The sequence below is a fragment of the Atractosteus spatula genome, chromosome 3 (assembly GCF_055471065.1).
Source record: "Atractosteus spatula isolate fAtrSpa1 chromosome 3, fAtrSpa1.hap1, whole genome shotgun sequence".
Taxonomy (NCBI): Eukaryota; Metazoa; Chordata; class Actinopteri; order Semionotiformes; family Lepisosteidae; genus Atractosteus; species Atractosteus spatula.
This window is the reverse complement of record NC_142708.1, coordinates 75399375-75422827: the sequence shown is the minus strand read 5'-3', so window position 1 is coordinate 75422827 and position 23453 is coordinate 75399375. Positions and strand designations below refer to the sequence as shown.

The 23453-nt window shown below is 46.6% G+C and overlaps 1 protein-coding gene and 1 long non-coding RNA gene across 7 annotated transcripts; one reads left to right on the top strand and one right to left on the bottom strand.

Moving 5' to 3' along the window:
* Positions 1-59: 59 nt before the first annotated feature.
* On the bottom strand, positions 60-14838 carry LOC148838761 (uncharacterized). 6 transcript variants are annotated; one of them, XM_088912036.1, is made up of 24 exons: positions 14716-14838; positions 13472-13644; positions 12754-12795; positions 12089-12164; positions 10526-10617; positions 10341-10394; positions 9740-9793; positions 9100-9165; positions 8635-8673; positions 7888-7938; positions 7615-7671; positions 7336-7398; positions 7063-7119; positions 6784-6846; positions 5885-5935; positions 5606-5668; positions 5274-5327; positions 4937-4994; positions 4314-4465; positions 3221-3265; positions 3085-3129; positions 2734-2802; positions 1554-1574; positions 60-909 (listed from the first exon to the last, which is right to left on the bottom strand). In XM_088912036.1, the coding sequence occupies exons 1-24, from the start codon at positions 14735-14737 to the stop codon at positions 373-375; spliced, it is 2004 nt and encodes a 667-aa protein (XP_088768162.1). In that variant the 5' UTR covers positions 14738-14838; the 3' UTR covers positions 60-372. The 6 variants fall into 6 exon arrangements, with proteins under 6 accessions (XP_088768162.1, XP_088768160.1, XP_088768159.1 ...); XM_088912034.1 differs by having other exon boundaries at positions 1554-1571; positions 14716-14821; XM_088912033.1 differs by having other exon boundaries at positions 3085-3126; positions 14716-14821.
* A 2052-nt stretch (positions 14839-16890) lies between these two features.
* Positions 16891-22608, top strand: LOC148838760 (uncharacterized). The gene is made up of 4 exons (XR_016090869.1): positions 16891-17189; positions 18359-18529; positions 18872-18916; positions 19524-22608. It is a non-coding gene; the product is annotated as an uncharacterized LOC148838760 (long non-coding RNA).
* The last annotated feature ends 845 nt before the right edge of the window (positions 22609-23453 follow it).

Genomic DNA, 23453 nt, shown 5'->3' with positions numbered 1-23453 from the left:
TTCGACTCTCCATACGATTCCAACAGGACAGAGGGAGAGCACGAGAGGTATCAGACACATTTATGATCAATCATATTTTATTTTAAATCCAGACAAGACGTTGCACATTGAAAATCATGTTGTTGTTACACTGTGTTTAAATTCAATCAGGCAAAACAAGGAAAACTTTTTGGCATGAAAAGCTCTATATAGAGTACGACACTCTATAGATTGTGAGAATTGCTATACAGCTGTTTTGCTAGACACAGTGCGCCCACTACCCACTCTGCTGATGGGGGACTCATCCATGACGATTTCCAATGTTTCTTGTGCTGGGAAGCCCATCGTTCTACACTTGATTTCTGTGTTTCATTGACAATGGGGTTTGGGGTGTCACTCAGAGGGGTACGGCCTGGGGCCCTTCAGCAGTTCCGAGGACCTCCCTGTTCCTCTGTACGGGACCGAGAGAACAGTGCCCCCTGCAGTCACCCTCTCCTGGGACCTGACTGTGTCCCTCTCTCGGGCCGTCGGGCCCCCCATGAGCAATTCGATGGGGCTCATGGGGATTCCGCTTGGCCGGGCTGACTTCCCTGACATGAGCGATTCGTACGGGGTCAGAGTGTGCTCTCCGGCCCGCAGGCTGACTGGGATGGCCTGCTTCTCGGGGGCCGGCGCACCGCACGCGTCCGGCAGCTTTTCCGGCCTCCCTGACGTAACTGTCTCCCCCGACAGCGACGTCCCCTCCCACCTGAAGAACAAATGCCTTCCGCCTCCCAGCTCTGCCTCGCCTCGTGTCCAGGAGTCCGTCACCTCCCCGGGTGGCGCGCCCCCCCCCTTCTGCGATTCCGAGTCCTTGGATTCGGGTGTCTCCTCGGCCTTCCCCTGCTTCGCCTCCCCAGGGCCCCTCTGCTCCTCTCCCTGCTTCTGGTCCTGAAGGACAGTGAGAGAGCGAGAGCGCCTAAGACCCCCTCCCACCCCATCAGCATGGTCCCGGAGTTCCGGGGGGAGGGGGGGCCGCATGCCTGCAGCACCGACCTCAAGCTCTGCTAATATAAAAGGGCAGCTCCAGTGCCGCCTTCTTCAAGAGGTACAGTGAGCAGCAGGTTTGTGAGAAACAAGACTGTGGTAACGTGAGAGATTGTGTGTATGTGGAAAAAAAACCACAAAAACTTTATACCTGAAACTGCTCATCCTGCTGAAGCACTGGCTGTCGTTCTTACTCCTGCCCATTTCTACAGTGTGTACTTTCAGGAGCTCAAGACCCAGGTTTCAAATATCCTACTTGTTTGCAGCTTATTGATCTGATGATATACCCCTGCGTTTTCATGAAAATGAAAGTGCTTTTACAGTGTGAGAATGAGCAGCCTGTTCCAGACACCCACAACCCTTTGTGTAACAGAAACATGTTATTTTTACTTGCATCTACATGAAAGACAAACTGATTTACTTTCTCTTTGTCTTCTCACATCTGCATAACATCAAGTATAAGAGACCTTTGTACAAACCTCATTGAGGCCACTCTGGCAGATAAAAAAGTTGCCTTTTATCAGTATGATTATGATGGATTTACTCACCTTCTTGGTCTTCTTTTTCTTCTAAAAGAGAGAGAGAGATATTAGAGACAGCAGCACATCTGTCTTGATGAGCACCACAGATAGTGTGCTCTTAGGACACATCAGAGAAAGCACTCTCACTGGATGCATTAGAGTTTGGTATGGCAGATGCTCAGCTTGTGACCATAGAAAATGACACCGGGTGGTGGAGACAGCCTAGTACCATCACCGGTACAGAACTCCCCACCACGCACTGCCTCAGAACGGCAAATAATACAATCAAGGATCAAAAGCACCCTGCTCATGCACTTTTCTCTCTTCTTCCTTCTGGTAGAAGATTTAGGAGTATTAAAGCCCGGACCTCTAGGTTCAAAGAAAGCTGATTTCCCACAGCCATAAGACTCCTAAAACGCACCTCTTCAATCCTCCTCAGGTTTTGCACTAAACTTTTGCATTGAAGTGAAACTTCTGCCACTACTCGAATTTCGCACACGTCTGCTGTCTGAATGCCACTTAAGACCGTAGCTGCTACCATGTTCCTGTCTCCAAGAATCTGTAATGTAATTTATTAAATGGCAGAGGAATCCTACTCCGTTGGGCCCCTGAGCAAGGCCCTTAACCCCAGCTGCTCCAGGGGCGCTGTACAATGTCTGACCCTGCGCTCTGACCCCCAGCTTCTCTCCCTGTCTGTGTGTCTCATGGAGAACGAGCTGGGGTATGTGAAAGGACGAATTCCTAATGCAAGACATTGTATAGGGCTAATAAAGTGATCTGATCTGAAACATGCAAGTAAGCATTTGATTGTACTCAGGTACACATGGCAATAAACTTGAAACTTGAAACGTGAGTGGACAGAGCAGGACAGTGTGGTCAGCTCCTTGCAGGCCACAGAGTTCCCTGAGATTCACTCTAATTGAACTAATTATTCCCCTCCCCCCCAGATTTGTTCATTGTTTTCCTACATCTTGGAGAACCTACAGACGCTGCAGGAAATACATTCTTATGAAGACATCAGTCTTTGTTTTGGACGCAGAGCTCTACTGCGCTGTCAAGTCACAAAGTGTTGATGCAGGAACATTCTCGTGACTGCGAATGTGTTGCCTGTGCCAGCGCAGGGGTGTACTGGCCGGCTGATTGTAGGGCAGGTCAGAGATTCTGAACAGGGAACAAATAACTGCAAAACACAAGAGCAGCGAGATACCTTTTCATCGTCCTCGCTGTCTGAGGAAGAGGAGGAGCTGGATGAGGAGGAAGAGCTCGAGCTGCAGCACTGTGGGAGAGAGCAGGTTAGTGCCCTTTCTCTTCTGACAGCAGAAAAAACAGATCTCCTCAAGACGGACACTCTGAACGCGAGAAGACCTTTGAAAGGTCACAAAAAACAGCAAATATCTGCACCACCTGACAGCCACAAGAGAGACTGTAATTGCAGTCAGTGATGCACCAAAACTCAGTACCATACCAGTTACCTGCATGGTCGCAGATTCTATGTTTTGAGTGGATAAACTCAGAAAATACTGTAGCTTGTTAAAAGTTTATTTCTGACTCTCCTTACCTTCTTCTTTTTCTTCTTCTTCTTCTTCATCTTCTTCTTCTTCTTCTAGAGACAGGGAGAGAGAGACATGAGGGACTGCAGGACACACAGACATTGAAAAAGGGTCCAGATATCTGTCAAGCTGAAAAGACGGCACCTTTTTATCACACTCGCTGTCCGAGGAAGACGAGGAGCTGGAGTCCTAGAAGAGAGGAAGGCAACAGGTTAGATTTTTATCGAACAGTTTGACCTCTCCATATTTCCACACTTTAGCTGTCTTTCAACACTATAGGTGTTTTTTTATTACCATCCAATATTTTCCATATAATTAAGGTAGTAAAAGGAAATATACACCCACAAAAAACATCCTCTTACACCCCTTCACCTCCCAGAAAAACAGTTTACATATCCAATAATACATCATCAGTTCATGGGAAAAAATATAGTCATATTTCTATGATTTCATATTCACATTTATAAGAATATACTATATTTTGAATAATTAAGCAATTTACATTCATAAAATAGTCATTCAATTGAAAAATGATTACCTTTATTTTCATTATTTCACATATTATTCCTTCTCATTTTTTCCCATCTATCTTCAAAACGTTTATTCTGATTCCTTATTCAAAGTGATATCCATTCCATTTCATTAACTTCACTAGCTGATTTGAGGTGCTTGTGGTTTAAGTCAGAACCACCTGCTGAACTTAAAGACATTCTCAGTCTTACTGCTGCAATGCTGTGATTGCAATTATCAGAAATGAACCAGGAGAAGGTGGGCCTGTGTGTGACAGGGGAATGATTGAGCATTGCTGTGTAGGGCTGTACTCCAACTTCCCCTTGAGCTGAGGTGGCCTGGATTGTTAGACACTTAGATGCTTAAAACCACAGCAGCCCTTCACGGAGATCGCCTGTGCTCAGTGTTTTACTTGGTCCTATTTTGTGCTGTCATCCTGGGATTCAGACTTCATCACGAAGACACGAGAGGAGCTGTGAGGTACCTTTTTAGAATCTGTGCTGCTGGAGTTCGAGGAGCTAGAAGTCTTTGAAAGGGAGGCACAGGATTAAGATCCTAATATTGGGAAAATCACAAAAAGTCCATCGTGTCAAAAGCTGTTGAAAGTTCCTTGACGTCCTTTGCTTGCCATCTTGAGGGGTCATTCTGCTTTCTTGGTTTTTATCTCAATCATACTTTCAATCTCTAGAGGAGAGCAGCAACAAGTGCCTCTTCACCCACTGCTTACCTTCTTCTTGCCTTTCTTCTTCTTGTCCTTCTTGTCTTTCTTCTTTTCCTTCTTCTTGTCTTTCTTGTCCTTCTTCTTGTCCTTCTTGTCTGTCTTCTTCTTGTCCTCATCACCACTCAGGACGGCTGGGTCTCTCTGCTCTTGCACCCCCCCTGCAGGAGGAAATGGGTAAAGCAGAGAGAGAGTGTGTGTGTAAGTACAGTATACCCATGAGGACAACAGCTCAGAAGCTGGTCAAGGGAAAGTCACCACAAGTACAGGAATTCAGGGCACTGCAGCCTCAAGCTTGGGTTTCTCAGTTCTGTGAGGATAAATGGTTGCAATCAGGGGGAAAAATTGCTGTTCAGAATTGTTTTTAGCACATCATGCAAAACTTAATTGAAAAACTGTAAACATTTAAGGGTGACCGTTGCATGTGGTTTAACACCGTTGCTTCACAGCTCTCGGTCCACAGTTTGATTCTGGACAGGAACACTCTGTGTGGAGTTTGCATGTTCTTTCAGAGACCCACTAGCTAGGTCTTGTCCCCCTCCATTCTGGGAAAGGCTCTAGTTTCTTCCATCCCACACCAAAAGAACTGGCTTTCTGCAGAAGCGCCTGCGACCACACACAGGTTTACTCACCGCTCTCACAGATGGCACCAACACGTTCATCAGCAGCCCCCTTCTCGTCCTGGCCACCCTGGCAGACAGGAGAGGAGTGAGCGGAGGTGTCGTCCAGCAGCACAGCTGGCCAGCTGCTCTCCACATGCACGTGAGATGTCTGTGAGAAGCTCATGCGTGGGAGACACTGCCTCGCACTGAGTCCCACCTGACTGCGCGGAACCGGCTTTTTTATTTTAACAGCGGCACAAACAGCAGAACCAGCTCATCGCCGACTCTGAGCTCAGAGGCGTCTGTCTCTCTACAGGGCTTATAGGAAACACGGGGCCTGGAGGTAGTGTAATTGTCACTGACTCACCTTCTCCCCCTTCTCCTCCTCCTTCTTTTTCTTCTTTTTCTTCTTCTTCTCCTTCTAGCAGACAGAGAAAGGCATTAACATAGCAAGGTTCTGAAACAAGACGAGCCACAGGCCCGGTCCACTCGTGGGACATCACGGTCACCTGCTCGCAGCGTCACCCACTTGAAGCCACGCTGGCGACCTGGTCAAATAAGAGCCGGGGCACCTCAATCAGGGCTCCCCGATCCTGGGCCCCCAGGGGCCCCAAGCAGCTGCTGAATCTGTGCATCTAAAAAAGGGACCAACAGCTCTCGATCCCGAACCGTAAAGCACACAAGAAGAGCAGTGCGTACCTTTCTATCGTCCTCGCTGTCGGAGGAGGAGGAGGAGCTGGATGAAGAGGAGGAGCTGGAGTCCTGTGGGAGGGGAGCAGGAGACAGCAGGTTAGTGCTTCAGCCTCAGACAGCCCAGACGCCCTGAAGCCTCCTGGGTCTGGCTGGTCCTGGCAGACACCCAGCTGGGCTCCCCTGCCTCACCCCTGCCCTTGGCCTACACCTGCTCGTCTCCTCTGCCAGCTGCTGTCCTGCTGCGGAACGTGGAGATTAGGGGACTCTTCGTCAACAACAGCTCACCTTCTTCTTCTTCAACTTCTTCTTCTTCAACTTCTTCTTCCTCCTCTTCTTCTAAAGACAGGAACAGAGCAGCATGAGGAACAGAAAGTGCTGTCGGCTGGGAGGAACGTCCAGCTCCTGTGTGTCTTAGCGAGAGGATACAGTTCCGACCCGGTTCAATGGGACAGGAAACTTTAAAGAGTTACTAAAACCAGTCAGAAATGAAAATGAAATCTAAAATTCATCTTTCTTGCGAAGACTAAGAGTGTCTGGGGTTCGACAGGAAATAATGCTACTCTTTTACCACACTGTAATTGCGCGCATTATCAGATATGGTATAACAGTGTGGCTTGGTCATTTATCAGCTCAATTGAGATCGCAAATTGCCCGTCTCATCCAAACAGCCCTGAAGGCCATGGGAGTGAAACAGCCCCCCTCCCTGCAGACAACCTGTGAAAAATCCCTCATCAAACAGACAGGGAAAATTAGATCAGATCCTTCCCACATCCTCAGTTCTGAATACCAACTTCTTTCTTCTGGCAAACGTTTTAGGGTTCCCAAATGTAAGTCAAACAGATACAAACATTCCTGTGTTCCACTATCCATTAAAGCTGTCGATGCAGATGGCAAGGATGAACACAATTTTTACCTTTAAAATCCACTTGTGTGCAATATGTTTTGTAAATGTTATAAATGTTATATGTGTTATGTGTTATACATGTGCAATGAGTGATGTGCAATGTTTTTTCTGTTGTTTTTTGGGGTGGGGGGTGTGTGCATTATATTTAAATGTACAGAAGTGCTGTGTGTCCACAAAAAATGTCCCTCAGTGGACAATAAATCTTATCTTATCTTAAAAAATGAGGACCAACCACCCATCAATTGTAAACCGTAAAGCACACAAGAAGAGCAGTGCGTACCTTTTTATCGTCCTCGCTGTCGGAGGAGGAGGAGGAGCTGGATGAAGAGGAGGAGCTGGAGTCCTGTGGGAGGGGAGCAGGAGACAGCAGGTTAGTGCTTCAGCCTCAGACAGCCCAGACGCCCTGAAGCCTCCTGGGTCTGGCTGGTCCTGGCAGACACCCAGCTGGGCTCCCCTGCCTCACCCCTGCCCTTGGCCTACACCTGCTCGTCTCCTCTGCCAGCTGCTGTCCTGCTGCGGAACGTGGAGATTAGGGGACTCTTCGTCAACAACAGCTCACCTTCTTCTTCTTCAACTTCTTCTTCTTCTTCTTCAACTTCTTCTTCCTCCTCTTCTTCTAAAGACAGGAACAGAGCAGCATGAGGAACAGAAAGTGCTGTCGGCTGGGAGGAACGTCCAGCTCCTGTGTGTCTTAGCGAGAGGATACAGTTCCGACCCGGTTCAATGGGACAGGAAACTTTAAAGAGTTACTAAAACCGGTTAGAAATGAAAATTAAAAAAGGAGGACCCCTCAATTGTAAACCACAAAGCACACAAGAAGAGCAGTGCGTACCTTTTTATCGTCCTCGCTGTCGGAGGAGGAGGAGGAGCTGGATGAAGAGGAGGAGCTGGAGTCCTGTGGGAGGGGAGCAGGAGACAGCAGGTTAGTGCTTCAGCCTCAGACAGCCCAGACGCCCTGAAGCCTCCTGGGTCTGGCTGGTCCTGGCAGACACCCAGCTGGGCTCCCCTGCCTCACCCCTGCCCTTGGCCTACACCTGCTCGTCTCCTCTGCCAGCTGCTGTCCTGCTGCGGAACGTGGAGATTAGGGGACTCTTCGTCAACAACAGCTCACCTTCTTCTTCTTCAACTTCTTCTTCTTCTTCTTCAACTTCTTCTTCCTCCTCTTCTTCTAAAGACAGGAACAGAGCAGCATGAGGAACAGAAAGTGCTGTCGGCTGGGAGGAACGTCCAGCTCCTGTGTGTCTTAGCGAGAGGATACAGTTCCGACCCGGTTCAATGGGACAGGAAACTTTAAAGAGTTACTAAAACCGGTTAGAAATGAAAATTAAAAAAGGAGGACCCCTCAATTGTAAACCACAAAGCACACAAGAAGAGCAGTGCGTACCTTTTTATCGTCCTCGCTGTCGGAGGAGGAGGAGGAGGAGGAACTGGAGTCCTGTGGGAGGGGAGCAGGAGACAGCAGTTATTCTCTTCAGAGTGTGTCACAGCTCTGCAGGGTGCCAGCTCTCAATTCCACTGGCCAGGCTCAACCAGTGCCGCAGCAGAACTGTCCAGCACCAGATCGCAACCGGAGCAGAGCTGTCTGGCACCAGACCGACCCGGAGCACACTTGGATCACCTGCAATTACCTCCTGCTTGAGTCTGCTCTCCCAGCGGGACTCTTATTTCTTTTATCTTTCTGTGGAATTTTAGCTGCCCAAAGCAAAACCATAAAGCCCGTTACCTCCTTTGCTTCCCATACTTCCCACTTTCATGCTCAGTTGTGAGCGATGTGCAAACTGAGAATTGTGCCCGGCTCTGAGGGCTGCTGTTCCGGGCTGGGTCAGTGTCAGTGGACACCAGTCCGGCTCTCTGGCCAGCGTGTCCAGATATCGTGTCAGCTGTGGCCTGCGCTCAAGTGGCCTGTAGAGCACAGTGGAATGAGGTCCCTCCAGGACCGGCGCTGCTGCTGTCCAGGAACTAGCCCCCTTTCTGTTTTGTGTTCATATTCTAAAGAGCATTGATCTCCTTGGCACAATACAAAACGAGCTCAGCTACACTAACAAAAGAGACCCGAAGGTGAGTTGTGGTGCATGCTGGGTTAAGTAGTGCCGTAGTGACTGGACAGTGAGTTATCCAGGAGTCCGCCCACCTTTTTCTTCTTCTTCTTCCTCTTCTTTTTCTTCTTCTTCTGTTAGAGACAGGGAGAGAGAGACATGAGGGACTGCAGGACACACTGACTCCGAGCAGTGGACACAGCAGTGCCGACTCTGCGTGTCGTTCACTGAGCGAAGAGACTCCCGGCCCTTTTTGCATTCACCTGAGTCGTCCCCTTCAAATCTGCATTTGAAAGGTCTTTGTACATGTTTAGCACATGCATAAGCTTGGCTTAATCACAGGTTCGAGCTTGACTACACCTCTGTGTGCTAGCTGCTTGTTTCTCTGCTGTTGTAGCAGACAGCAATACAGTCTTGGAAGGGTGTATGGGGGCGCCCAGCTGCCGTGTTAGTGAAGGGATGTGGGGGTGCAGTGTTCTGAGATAAACAGCGTATTGGAATCTGAAGCTGCGTCTAAAAAAGGAGTAACTATGGAAAACACAGGCAGTGCTTTGTCTTACCTTTTTATCATCCTCGCTGTCCGAGGAAGAGGAGGAGCTGTCCGACGAGGAGGAGGAGCTGGAGTCCTGCGGGGGAGACAGGAGAGAGCAGGTCAGACTCTCCAGGTGTGTATGTGTGTCTACATCACTCTCTACGTATATATGTGTGTCTTCGTCACTTTTTAGGTGTGTCAGTGTGTGTGTGTGTGCATCACTCACAGGGTGAATTTAAGCATCACGCTCAATGGGAGTGTATGTGTGGGCTCATCAATATCGTTGTGTATATATATGTACAGATACTCTGACATGTACAGATACCCTGATATGTACAGATACCCTGACAGAGAAAGAGTCCTGTTAAGTGCCGTCATACCTGGGGCATTTAGCCAATACACTCCAGTCCAGAAGGTTGACAACACTACACCTCTCAGCTCATGTTGAAAGCTTGTTTTGCTCACGCCTAGGGGCTCATCTCTCACTATGGGATCTTTCTCATTTTCCAGCTGTACAGCATGGCTAGGGTGCAAAGGCACTGCGTCTTTGTAAACTGCGCTGTGCTGAAGTCTGAAGTGTCACACGGTTACAGTGCTCTGATAGACTCTGCTGCTCTGGACAGACTCAAGAATTCCCACTCAATTCAATCATCACTAGCTCTTCTCACCTTCTTTTTCTGCTTCTTCTGCTTCTTCTTCTTCTTCTTCCGTTTCTTCTTCTCCTAGAGACAGGAAGAGAGGTGTGAGGAGAGCAGCACAGACAGAGCTTTGGACGCAGTGCTGAGGACAGGGCCCAGACAGCTGCGTCTCCCTCGTGATCACCCCCACTGCCACAGCGAAGGCTTTCCTCCATCTGGCAGGACTACGAGAACAACTTCATTCTAGTTATACTGTATCGAAGAAGACACTAGTGGAAGTGTTCGGGCTTTATTATAATGTAATAAAAAGCTAGCGAAGTGCTTTCTAAATGACCTCTTAACACTGTTTAGATCACTACTAAATTCTAAAGTTCACCAATTGATATTTCTTAAGCTCATAACCACTTCACTCAGCTGAGCAATATTGCTTTCAAGAAGGAGCTGGTTACTGTAATGCATCGTTCATGCTGCAGCCTTGGCTGCCGTCCTCGACTGTGCAGTGCCGTCTCTGTATCTGCGGGCAGGAGGGAGGCGCGCTACCAGCACACGCATGGTGGCCTGCAGGCTCTACGAAGGGGGTGACTGATTGTCGATCTGGGGCTGTGCCGGTGCAGGAGGAGTCAAATCGCACCTTGTCATCATCCTCGCTGTCTGAGGAGGAGGAGGAGGAGGAGGATCCGGAGTCCTGCAGGGGAGAGCGAGTGAGCGCTCATCAGGCAGTGCTGACACACAGGGGAGCTACACAACTGGATTCACAGCAAGTACAGACTCCCAGAGGCCTGAACGACAATAGTGTTAACCGCTGACTCTGCTTACCTTCTTCTTCTTCTTCTTCTTCTTCTTCTTCTTCTTCTCCTCCTCCTTCTCCTCCAACTCATCGTCACTCAGATCTCCAGGGTCTCTCAGCTCTGAGGACACAGTTGGAAACAAGAACTGCTGGAGTCAGTGTGAATCACTCTCCAGGTGTGTGTGTGTGTGTGTGTGTCTACATCACTCTCCAGGTGTGTATGTGTGTGTCTTCATCACTCTCCAGGTGTGTATGTGTCTACATCACTCTCCAGGTGTGTATGTGTGTGTCTACATCACTCTCCAGGTGTGTATGTGTCTACATCACTCTCCAGGTGTGCATGTGTGTGTGTCTACATCACTCTCCAGGTGTGTATGTGTGCATCTACATCACTCTCCAGGTGTGTATGTGTGCGTCTTCATTACTCTCCAGGTGTGTGTGTGTGTCTACATCATTCTCCAGGTGTGTGTGTCTAAATCATTTCTCTACCTGTATGTGTATGTGTATGTGTACATCCCTCTCCAGGTGTATGTGTCTACATCATTCTCCAGGTGTGTGTGTGTCTACATCACTCTCCCTGTGTGTGTGTACATGACTCTCCAGGTGTGTATGTGTGTCTACATCACTCTCTACGTATATATGTGTGTCTTCGTCACTTTTTAGGTGTTTCAGTGTGTGTGTGTGTGTGCATCACTCACAGGGTGAATTTAAGCATCACGCTCAATGGGAGTGTATGTGTGGGCTCATCAATATCGTTGTGTATATATATGTGTATATATATCACTCCCAAAGTGTGTGTATGTGCATTACCATCAGTGTGTATATGCAGACTCACATCAAATGCCAGCCAGCAGCCATATCACCCTGCAACTCACAACTGGCAACCCACTGAAGCTAAGCAGGTGTTGCTGTTGGAAGAGGTGTTAGTGGGGCCAGCAGGGGGCGCTCACCCTGTGGTCCAGGTGGGTCCTGGACCCCGGTGTCCTGGCCAAATTCCCCATTGGCCCTTACCAATCATGGCCTCCTAATAATCCCTGTCTATGAATTGTCTTCATCACTCTGCTCTCCTCCCCACTGAGAGCTGGTGTGTGGGGAGCGTTCTGGCGCACTATGGCTGCCGTTGCATCATCCAGGTGGATGCTGCACATTGGTGGTGGTGGAGGGGATCCCCATTACCTGTATAGTTGAGTGGAGTGTCCAGAAAAGCGCTATATAAGTGTAAGCAATTATTAATTATTATTATTAAATGCAAAGTGTGTGCATGCAGTTGTGTATAATTTACATTCCTTTAACTATTCAGTTGATCCTTGTTTTCCAAATTTGTGCATTACAATAAAAAGTGAGAAGTTAATTTACAGTGGATTCTTCTTACTGATGTCAATTGAACCCTTGTAAAATTTGTTGATAGACATTTGATTTTTAAAGGCACGGCCACAAGGAGAAGTCCAAATATAGGAGAAATAGCTATCTGTGGCTGCTTGCCTTGATTTAATGGGAGACATCTAATTCTACATCACATATAAAATGAAGTAGTCATAGCTAAGTGCTATTCATGCTGTATATTCCACAATACACAGACAGGAGTGGCTCACCTCCTCTTTCAGTGACACCGCCCTTATCTTTCTTTTTTTTCTTCTTTTTCTCCTTCTTCTTCTCCTTCTCTCCATCCTGGCAGACAGGGAGAGAGTAAGAGGCGATGGCACTGGGAAGGTCAGGGGATTATGTGTCTCTAAGGAATATTGAACAGAAGCTCTGGCTGCCAAGGAATGGACTGCACACGACCTGGGCGCAGGAATGTGGCTTTTCAACATCTGAGAAACTGACCTAACAGGACCTGGAGTTTGTGTCAGCAGCTGAACGCTAACTCTTTATCTAAAGGCTTGGAGTTCTTGTTGAGGTGTGGCAGAAGTTGCTTGCTCTTCAAGTTTCACATTTGTTGGCAAACTTAAAAGCCACTGCGAGCATTTACTCTAATTTAACAAATTACCTCTCTGTCACAGTTCTCTCCTCTGATTGGCCCCATGCAAGGAGACCTTAACAGTTTAACCAGCTGATCAGTTGATCAAGTTAACATATGAAAGTGGTAAGATTGCAAGTCACCAAATCGTGTCAGAATTTGAGGAATTGTACACAGAATTTGGCACAGAAGCTTGCCAGAGCACTGTGGAGGTGGGGGTGGGGGGGTGGAAAAAATACGCTCAAGGTGTTTGTGCTTCTGGGAAAGACGTGTCAGGGAAAACTGCAGGCAGCCAAATACCTCTTCATCATCCTCGCTGTCAGAGGAAGAGGAGGTGGATGCCTGTAAAAGAGCAAATGACAGCAGGTTAATATTCTTCACAGAATTCCCTATGTACAGCCACTGCCACTAGAAATCCGCTGCTGACGTCACTGAATGTCAGTATCTATTTGTGTCATATCATATCTGTGTATATTTGATAAAGGAGTTCCATTCCAGAAGCACCTCCCCTACTGCTGAATGACGTTCTCAGTTCTATTTTACAAAGCAGTCCCGCAGGCTCTTGGAGCTGTGATTTTACTTTCTGGGTGGGGTCTTTCGTGTGATAGAAGGGATATCCACCACATGTCTCTAGGTCCCTTGTTAGGGTGTCTCTCAGAACTGCAGCTCATGCCCTGACATTTGGTAAAAATTTGGTAAAACTACTATATATAGAGATCTGTTTTAGATGCATCATCCTATCAGATTACAATAAGCAATGAAATGGTCCGTATCCTAATGTACAGTGACACAACACCAAGCACAAAGAGGAACAGGCACAAACACACTAGAATTTGACTTTGAGCACCTTGCAGGGCCTGTGACAGCCATGAAGAAGGCTGATACACTATAGGTCCGGAGATATTGCAAAGGACCTGGTAAATTCCAAGTTGTTCACTCTGCATTTGGAGACGGGTGTGCTAATTTGGCAGAGCACCACAGGTTTACATCAGCAGCCGTTCCCACCCCACCAGCTCACCTGATGCTCCTCTTTCCTCTGCTTGTCACAGCTCTGCAGCTCTTTGGAGGGATCCCGATCCCGATCCCGATCCGCGTGGGAGCTCAGGCTCGCTGGTGCAGCCCCCCACGTCTCTCCCCTCCATCCCTCCTCCCAGAGGTCCTGCCTTGTCTTCACCTCCATTCTCTCCACTGCTGGGACAGCGCACAGGGACTATCAGCCTAGAGACACTCCTCCTTTTGGTACACTCCAGGGTACAGGGTACAGTTCATGGGGTTTCGACATTATTCCTGCAGGACTTTTTATAGACGTCATTTCTGAGACGGTGTTTCTGGGAGCGCTCCTCCTCACCCAGTCTATGGCTAATGTCCAGGGTTAGTGCAAACAGGGCGATGGAGATATGGTTGAGAAATCTCTTTTTAAAAGTTCGCGTTATGCTTATGCGGCACCTGAGCCGTCATTCACCAAGATGTACACGCGGGGCGGGTGATGTCGGATAAGCGTGATTAACGCGGAAAAGAGGTCCAGTCACCGGGTGTGGGTTTTGAGCCGGAGTGTCTGATACTACAGCCCTTCACGCACACGGTGTTATTAACGTGTGGGCGTGAGCGATAACCAGCGGTTATCGCCTGTAGAGATTTTTTTTCCGAATGTTTTTCAGATTATCTTTTTAATCTTCTCATAGATCTAAAATGATAGACAATAATAATTATAATAATCAACTACTTGCTAAAAAAGACCTGGTTACATGCACGGATATAAACACAGATAACGTGATTATCTCATCGTTCAGGTCACTTTTTTTCGGCCACTGAAAAGATCTTGCTTTGCCGTGGCTAGAAACCGCTAGAACGCGAAAACAGGGCCGGCTAACCTCTTACCCAGTGCGTGGACAAGATAAATCGACACGCTGAAATTCTGCCAAGAAGAGCTTAGTTTCACAGCATGGCCGTGACAGAGATACTCCAAATAAATTTGACTGCTCCCACTACTGTTCTGCGCCTAGCGAGCGCATACATGGCAATGAGTTCAGGGGAGCTGTGTCAGCATGAGTAGGCTGCAAAGGAAGAGGTAAAGGTTTGTTCCGTGCAGAAAAGAGAAGCCTTCTTCACCTGAAGAAGGCTCCACAGCCGAAACGTTGTGTCGCTTTTCTTTTCAACATGGAATAAACCTCAGCCTGTTCCTTTGCACGACAGTATGAGAGCCCTTGTCCAGTTTGTTGGGCACTCTTATGAGATTTAGAGAATAAAAATGGCCAAACCAACCTTTCGGTCTGCTGGAATCCATTCTGCCGGAGGAGAGCCCTGTCCGGCTGGATCCTCGTGTCTGTAACAGATTCACCTGTTCTGTGCGCTGCAGGTCCGGCCAGTTCTGCAAGGTTCGGTATTTATACACAGAAGGAGGTGTGCAGAGTGGGCGTGGTCTCTATTCACAGGCGAATACAGGGCAAAACCTGTTTTACAGTCAAGAATGCAGTTGGGCGTGAAGAGGGACAATTTAAATACACCTCTGCAATCCCAGCCATTCGTTTTCTGACCACTTCTTCCACATCTGGGTCCCGGGGAGCCGGAGCCGATCCCCAGCAAGCAACGGGCGCCAGGTGGGGTACACCCTGGATGGGTCACCAGCCCGTCGCAGGCGAGACAGACACAAACAAGCACACACTCACATCAGGGTCAGTTAACCTACCAGCACGTGTTTTGGACTGTGGGGGCGAAACCCAGGAAAACACGAGGAGAACATACAAAGTCCACGCAGACAGCTCCCCCGGTCCAGAATTGAACCCAGGCCCCCTGTGCTGTGAAGGCCACCCTGCCCCCCAACACTTCTGTAAATAAATGATCAGTTCCATAACACTGGCTGGATAAGCTTTAGGGACGTTCAGTCTGTACTTTTCCATTTCAGTCTCTGCATAGCTCTGTTTCATATCCGGGGCGGAGTTAGGTCAACTGAGTGCCAGCCTCTTTCTTCCTCGCTTGTTTTCCTGCTGGGTTTAAGATCCCTGAATTCCTTTATGAACCCCCCATTCAGTCTCTCTTATTAATACAGTACGTGTAGCATAGAAGGTACTTCACCAGTCAACTCTCTGTATAAACCTTCTTAATAATTTAGACGACATCCTTTATATTGTAATGCTACGGGGTTCACGTGGGCCTCCCACCGTCGGGGACTCGAACCCGGGCCTCCGGCATCACTCAACAGGGCCCCAGCCTGGTGAGCTAAAGAGAGATCTCCCCCCAGCCCAGCGGCTGTGGTCCTGCTATTACAGGGAAGGGCGGTGACGTCACCGCTCTGGTAAGCCGGCTCTTACACACTCACCGGTGGCCGTATGCGTTACAATATCTTCAGTTTTATTTAAAATCCTTTCACAAAACAAAAACATTTCTTTTCAGGCATGAAATGCTTCCTAGTTGCAGTGGATCAGGAGTGCGACCTTTATAAACCACTTGCATTAACAGATGGAATAGGCCTATATTAGGATGACGCCAGTATCAGATCACGTTCACTGGAAATTTAAATGAGATAATTCTGTGATTCTCCAAGTTTTAAATCCATTTCACATCTCTTACTGGAACAGTTTCCAGGATATTTTCACAGCTTGCAGGTGTTACCTCGCTAACCACACCTTGCAATGACTGCTTGTGCTTTGGTCAAACCTACGCAAAACCGAAAAAAGTTGCAACAGGGACTTTAGTATTAGACTGTTTCTGTTACTCGTCCTGTTCAACAGTTTATCAATTAGATAATGCCGAATTATAATCTATCCTTCTACTCCTAATCTCCCATCTCTCTCATCTGACTCTGGTCTCCTGTCTGTCCCCCAAACTTGTCTACACTCTGGGGGTGACAGGGCCTTCTCCTGCTGTGCCCCAAAACTCTGGAATTCAATCCCTTTGGATATCATATATCACACATCATATATGATTTGGTGATCATAAGTCACCTTCCCTGATCACTTTCAAATCAAGACTCAAAACCTTCCTCTTCTTTAGACAGGCTTTTATTTAATTGGAGCCTGTGTCTGCCCCTTGGCATCTTCTAATACACTAAAAACTCAACCTAACCTAAAACCTTCTATTTTTCTGTGCTAATCTTTTTATCTCCTATATTTGCTGCTGTTTTCATTGTTTTTTTTTTACTTTTTCCTGTAAAGCGCTTTGAGAATGTGCTTTTAAAGTGTATACAAGTGTGGTGTATAAATGAAGTTTGTTATTACTAGTGAAGTTCTGAAACAATTAAAATGATTAAATTGAGTAATATATAATTTTGGACCCTAGAGGACGAGACTCCTTATTAACTCAAATTAAGATATTTTCTGAATAGTCCGATGACATACAGGTGTTCCTAAACTTAAAAAAAAAGGATTGTTCAGGGTGACCCGTACAACTACCTGAAACGAGGGGTCTCTCCAATACCGTTTATGTTTTTTCTAGTTTTTCAGTAGGCGTGTAGTTAAAGTCACTCGCTTCCTGTTGACGGAGCGAGAGGGCTTTCTGGACGACTGTTAAATACAGGGGTTTCTGTTTGATGTTTCTTGCTAGTTTGTATTTGTCCTATTTTTTTGTCTTATTCATTTGTGCGCAGACTATTTTTCTTTTACTTAATCTCCCAGATTTATACCCGATGAATTACCAGACGAAAGCGCCTTTGTTTTCGAGAAGGCCCCGGGACATCCACGGGCTGAAGTAGAGCCCAATTCCCGACAGCAAGGCGCGGGAGAGGCGGCGGTAAGACTCGGGTGAGTCGGGTGCCCGGTTTTCTGATGAAACGTGAAGGTTTTGTTAGGGATTTAAACGAAATAAATGTAAATTGCAAGTGTAAAAATGATTAGAGGATAATATATATATTTAAAATGGAGCGAAGGGGGTTATTTTTGGCCCTTGAGTGTATGGGTACGAAGCTTGAAGTAAATTGGATTATTAGTAATTGACTGTAGTGTTGGCATGGTACAGTTGCAACGTAGGTGCTTTTCAACGTTGCGTAGGAGAAAATGCACTGTGGTGGATGATATTATTATTGTGGTTATATTTGAAACGCCACAGTGCCGTAATAAGATACGTTATAACGAACTTTCGAGTATTTGTGAAGGAAATTGCCCCTTTGTGCAATTTCATTTTCTATGGAGCGGATAGTTTCCTTACTGTGGGTAGCCTACGTTCTAACGCGTAAAGTTTAAACTCCTCTGCAGAGATGTCTAACCTTAGCACCACCCCCCCCCAATGCTCCAGTCCAGTACATGTCACTATTCACTAGTTGCGAAAAGCGATTTCCTTGTGATCGGTTTAGCAGGTCATTTAAGTACTTAAGTGGTCATTTTGGGGAGCGGGATCTGAGTGATATTAATCCGCCATGGTCTGGATCTCAGTTAAGTAAGCAAATTAGGTGCTTAATTTCTCAAACTAAGTTGAAACAGGGCCCCCAGCCCCAGTCTGTATGCTCATGGACAGCCTTTGCATGGGTGGTTTGAAATTTGATATCCGAGAGGAAGATTGAAAAATGTTCCTAGAGGAGCCCCGACCGATTCATGTTCCTCTGGACTGATTTCCTTTTATTTGGAAAAGGCTGAAAATAAACCGACACAGAGACAGACAGACTGATCCCCAGTAGCAGTAAGATGGAATGTGTTGTGTACCTTGGTATGTGACGGGGGGACCATTATGAGTTACCCGTGCCAATGAGGGTGGAAAAGAGTTTAAAGGATACAGGATGAAGAGGGGCTCTAGAAACAGAATGTCAATCCCCCTTCTTAATGAAGAGCCCCCACCCCCGCCCCCCCTTGTGAAGGATGTGCCATATGTCTGCTGCCTTCATGGAAGAGTGGTGAAGATGCTCTTTAAAACCCATAACCGGATGCCGGGGTGTAAGCTCAGGTGTGCCCACCCACTCTCTCCCTCTCTTCATTTCAAGGGCGCACAGAGCACGAGCTCCCCTCACCCCTGGTGCCAGCATGGTGTGCGAACTCTTCCTGTTATCGTCCGTCTGGTTCCTCTTCGTGATCTTCTGGATGGAGACCATCAGCGTCTGGCTGTTCCTCTGCAATTTTTACCAGGATAGGGCCTTCTATCACGTGGGCGTGGGGTGAGTGGGCAGGGCCTTGCGTTAATGATTGATTAGTTGTCGGCAGTAATATAAAAAATGTAATTGGTACTTCAGTCGGAGACATTCCTGTAGTTCTCAGGCTATGAAAGTAATCTAAAAATCATTAAAGGGCTGGAGTTTTCTTGTGCTGTTTTGATCACAGCAGAATGTGTACCAATGTCAGAAGCACGCTGGGAGACATATAGGCTTGCCTATTGCTCCAGCTTCATAAGTGATGTGGCCTTAATCTTTTGTGCATAGCACACAGCCACGGGGCTTGTGAGGTGTGCTTGTTGGGTTGGTTGTGTAGCCCTAATGTCCGTCTCTGTGCTCTTCCTGCAGGGTGTTTGCAGATGACCCCGGGCACATGCTGTACGTGCTGGGCAGGTGAGGGAGTGTCTAGGGCGCCATGCCTTCCGCTGGTCGTGAAGTTGAACAACAGGGTGATCAGCACAGGATCTGTCCTGGTGAATTCTGACTGCAGACTTGTTATGCAGGGGAAATAACAAACCTTTGTGTTTTTTTAAAGACAAAACTAAGAATAAACGGCAAAATATGAACCAGAGGGCACAAGTGGAAACTGTCCAAGTGCATTTTAAAACTAGGACTAGGAGGCACTTCTGTACACAGAGATTTATGGGAGCATGCAGCTACTCAGCCAACTGGTTGAAGCCGATACCCTGGTAGCTGGATGAGACCCTGGGATCGAGTAGCTACTGACTACCAAACAGGTTAGATGGGCTGAATGGCCTCTCATTTGTAAACTTTGTGCTCTTAAGAGCCAAACGGGTTGCCAACAAGAACACAGCAGAACAATAATAATAACAAGAATGAGGCCTCAGTTCCAGCTGTGTACTGGTTTGTGGTAGATTACCCTTGCGCCCTCCCTTGCATCTCTTGTGGCGTTACGCAGGTACCAAGATGAGAACACCCTTTTCTGTTTGCGCCCTGCTTCAGGAGCCCCGATTTCCATCTGTTTTCTGTTTCCTGCTAGGGTGGAGGGATCAGGACAAACGCCAACATGAAGAGGAGGAGAGAGAGGAGGACGAGGGAGCACGCGTCTGCTTTGTACATAAACCGAACCCCTCCTGCTGCCTGCATCACACCGCCCAGGCTGCCCCGTCACTGGGGGCTTCACCCTTGTCGAAGGAGTTGGGAGATGCTGTTTTAGAGGGGCGAATGTGCTGGAAATTTTCAACTAGTCGGGGATGTTGTGTGAGCCATAGCATCAGCAGTATCCATGTCTGGCCATCTCTCTCTCTGTTCCACCACTGGTCTTGCAGGTGTTGTTCCAGCTGTTCGGTTTTGCCCCTTGGTGGGGAGGGTGGGAGCCCTTAACAACCCTTCTTGTCTGATGTGTTTGGATGAGATGCGTGCAAGATCGATTCACCTCTGGTTTGGCACGCTGTAGGCTCCACCGTTACTTTTGAGGCACGTTACTGACTTTTTTAATGAACTTGATTGGAAAAATATGAAATGAACTTGTGCCTCAGCAGGACAATGTGGTGAAGAACCTGCAGCCTGTTCCATCCTAAATGAATTGTTCTGCTTGCCGAGAGTCTGGTTTTCCTGACATTTATAGTTAATGCACATCTTGCATCTCTCCTACAAATGTTTTCAGTCGAAACTTTCCTGCCACAATCCTTTTAAGCACGTGGGAGAATTTGTTTATGCCTTGAAAGCTTTCCCGTGTTGTTTGGCAGTAGATGAAGATAAACCGAACAATGCAAAAAAATATATATACTTTAAGTTTTCTTAGAATCTACTCTTTATTCTCCATGTCAAAGGGTTTAGACTGATGCTCCAACATTGATTTGAGTGATCAGACCAGAACAGTGTTGTTACTGAGCCTGTTTTCATAAGGCTCCCTGACCCGAGGAAGTGGGGCTTCATTCATTAATTGGCACCTCGTAAAGGGTCTTCTTTCGCCCTGTGTTTTTATGTGGGATCTGTGCTTTTTGACTAAAAATTGAAACGGCCAAGCTCCTGACCTTATCCATATTGTAAAACTGATGTATTTGGAAGAGGAGCATTTTGGACAATTTACAATTACGGTTTTCCCATAAAGATTTTAGATGAGAAATGTAAGACCCCGATTGGTATCCTTAAGATGGTGAGACATATGTACCAGGGGTCTCCAACTCTGGGCTTGGAAAGCCCTGGCTCACAGATGTTATATGGAACCTCTAAGGTGTCTATTTCTGATGATCTGGGACACTTTAACTGTGATCGTTAAAAGAATGCTTTGTTAGATTACCTAATTTGGAGGTAGTTTTGGGACAATTTGCAACACCCTGTGAAATCAGAGTTCAAAAACTGGTGGCCTATAATGTTTGATTGGGGATCCAGGCCAAGAGCTGGAAACATGCTATACAGTGTGTCTCTCCATAAACATCTGTCTTCTCTGTGATGCCTTCCTCATGTCTTTTTTTTTTTTTTGCTTTGAACTGCTTTGTATCACAATTAAATTGTTGAGCTGCATAACTTGCTCTCCGTCAAGTCAGAAGAATACCAAAGCTGGAGCGCTCTAGTTAGGAGGATTGACATATTCCAGTTGTTTTCTGATTTTTTTTTTTTCCTTTATACTCGCGCAACATTTTGACTCATTCGCGGTGACTGACGGCTTGGGTGCAGGCGCTGACACGTCCACCCCAGTCCTTGGGTAAGCAGCAGCAGCAGCAGCTTCTGAGACACGGAGCTGTGACGGAGAGGTTGTGCTGGATGCTTTGCAGAAAGTGGACCTCCTCGATCTTGGCAGGGGTGCACAGTGAGCTGGAAGTGGTTTTTTCCTTTTCGAAGTGTGGATGAAGTACGGGTGAAAGTGCTCTTTTACAGTGAATTTGAAGTAGGTGTTTAGAATTTTGGATTGCCATTTTTTTTCCCCCGTCACATCTGTGTTTCCATCTCATTGAAGATAAAAGGATTTGGCGGTTATGAATAAAGGTGGAGGGATTTTTGTCATGGTTGGTGCTGCTGTATGTGAGGTGGTCAGGCAGGGTCTTGCTGCGGCAACACATACGGTGTCAGGTTTTGCTTCTTTCTGGGATTGCTGGACAGATTCCAGTGTGTGTCTGCAGGTTTTCACCTCTGCTTGTAATAACCCAGCCGAGCTGGTCGTTGGCGAAACTGGACCAGTTGAACGCTTTTCAAGGGTTTTGCAGCTGTTGATGATTTAAAGAGACTTAGAAAACCATTGGATGCTAGCTGTCACGGACTGGAGTTGTGCTCCGAAGGAATAGGACAGGGTAGTCCGCTCCTAGTCCCGGCTACTGTCATTCCCATGTTTTCAGTCTTCTGCTGGCTACTGGCTCATTTGGTCCAATTCCCCAGCATCTCTCTGCTTTTCAGGTGCTGCTAGTGTGAAGAAATCTGCAGATGGAGCGCCCCCTATAGGACCAAGGCTGGCCAGGCCTATCCTAGTGCAACCAAATGAGATGTCCTACTTGGCCACCAGGTGGAGACAAGGCAGTAGACTGGAGAACTCAATGGCGTGCTTGAAAAGTAATCTGTTTCAAGGGCTTTGTGATAAAGTGCTATATGAATGCAAGGAATTATAAGGTTGTTTTGAGGCTTTAAAATTACTAAATTGTTTTGAGGCTTTAAACTTGATGAGCTGTATAGTTACAGTTCATTTCACTACAATGCGTGGGACTGTGTAGTTATATTTTTTTTTAGTACGGACAGATTCCTGAAGGTATCATGCAGAATAAAATTTGAAATGCAACTTGGGTATAATCAAAAAGATAAAGCAAAGCTGAAGTATTGCAGTACCTTGCCAATTTCTGAACTAGTACTTTTGTAAGTACATGATCGAACACTAGAGGGCAGAGCAGATCTCAAGACCTAGGCTAGGGACAGTCACTGGTGCTTACTTTATGTTCTTGGGTAACTGAATGTTTTGTTACTTAATCCGTTTCAATTCCACTTTGAAATGTTATGGATGATTTAATGAAACGACAGAGGTTGCAAAACAACCCACGTGCCCTGTAATCTTATTTTTGACTGTTCTGTATTTACTATTGTTTCAACTGGCGAGCATTTTACCCTCTTCAAAAATAAAGTATAGTTGTACTGTAAAATGAATTGATTGTGTACAACATCAATATGAATTATTAATATTGCAGGGTGTCGGGGCGCTGAACTGGAATGGCAGGCTTTTGTACTGTAGACCAATTTTTTACTGAATACTCCAAGGAATTATTCAAATTAAATTGAAATGCTTTATTTTGTATAGTACAATTTTTCCTGTTGGTGACCTAACAATTCTTTTTAATAATTTGGCTAAATCTTTAAAAGCAAATATTGCCTTAAGTGGACTATTGGTAGTACAGTATTTTGCCCTGTATGATTTAAGTATTTTAACTGTTATAGTTCAGGTGGGTAGCTGCGTCGGAATGCGTAGTCTGCAGAGGAACAAGTAATAGGTTTATTCCATGCTGAAAAGAGAAGGAAGAAAACGCAACGTTTCAGCTGTGGAGCCTTCTCACACACCTGAAGAAGGCTCCACAGCTGAAACGTTGAGTTTTCTTCCTTCTCTTTTCACCATGGAATAAACCTATTACTTGTTCCTTCATAACTGTTATTCTTATGAAATATCTTAATTCCACAGAGAGGAAAGGCTTAGGCTTAACAGTTAAGCAGAGCTCACTATAGACAAATGTTGAACTGTTGTTATTGTGTATCTTTTATCAAGAGAACAACTCCAGTGGCTTTGCTCAAATTCCCAAATGTATGAATTTCATTTTAATTTCTCAGAACAGTTACTGTACCTGCTTTTGTGTAGTGAAGAATAGCAAGCCATTCTGTTTTAACATTGTTCGTATTTCTGTGTGCAGGTTTGCTGTGGTAGAGCATGTTTTTTTGTTGTGAAGGCTGCAGCTTGATCTGAGAGTACTCTCTCAGGCATGGTTGCTCACAAGCTGTG

What these genes read in the sequence shown, in the direction of transcription:
- LOC148838761 (XM_088912036.1), bottom strand. Translation starts at nt 14,737, where the DNA reads ATGGATTCCAGCAGACCGAAAG. An exon ending in AGAGGAAAGAGGAGCATCAG is followed by an intron (nt 12,796 to 13,471) that starts GTGAGCTGGTGG and finishes GCTCTTTTACAG; the next exon opens with GCATCCACCTCCTCTTCCTC. An exon ending in AGAAGAAGAAAAAGAAGAAG is followed by an intron (nt 2,803 to 3,084) that starts GTAAGGAGAGTC and finishes TCTCTCCCACAG; the next exon opens with TGCTGCAGCTCGAGCTCTTC.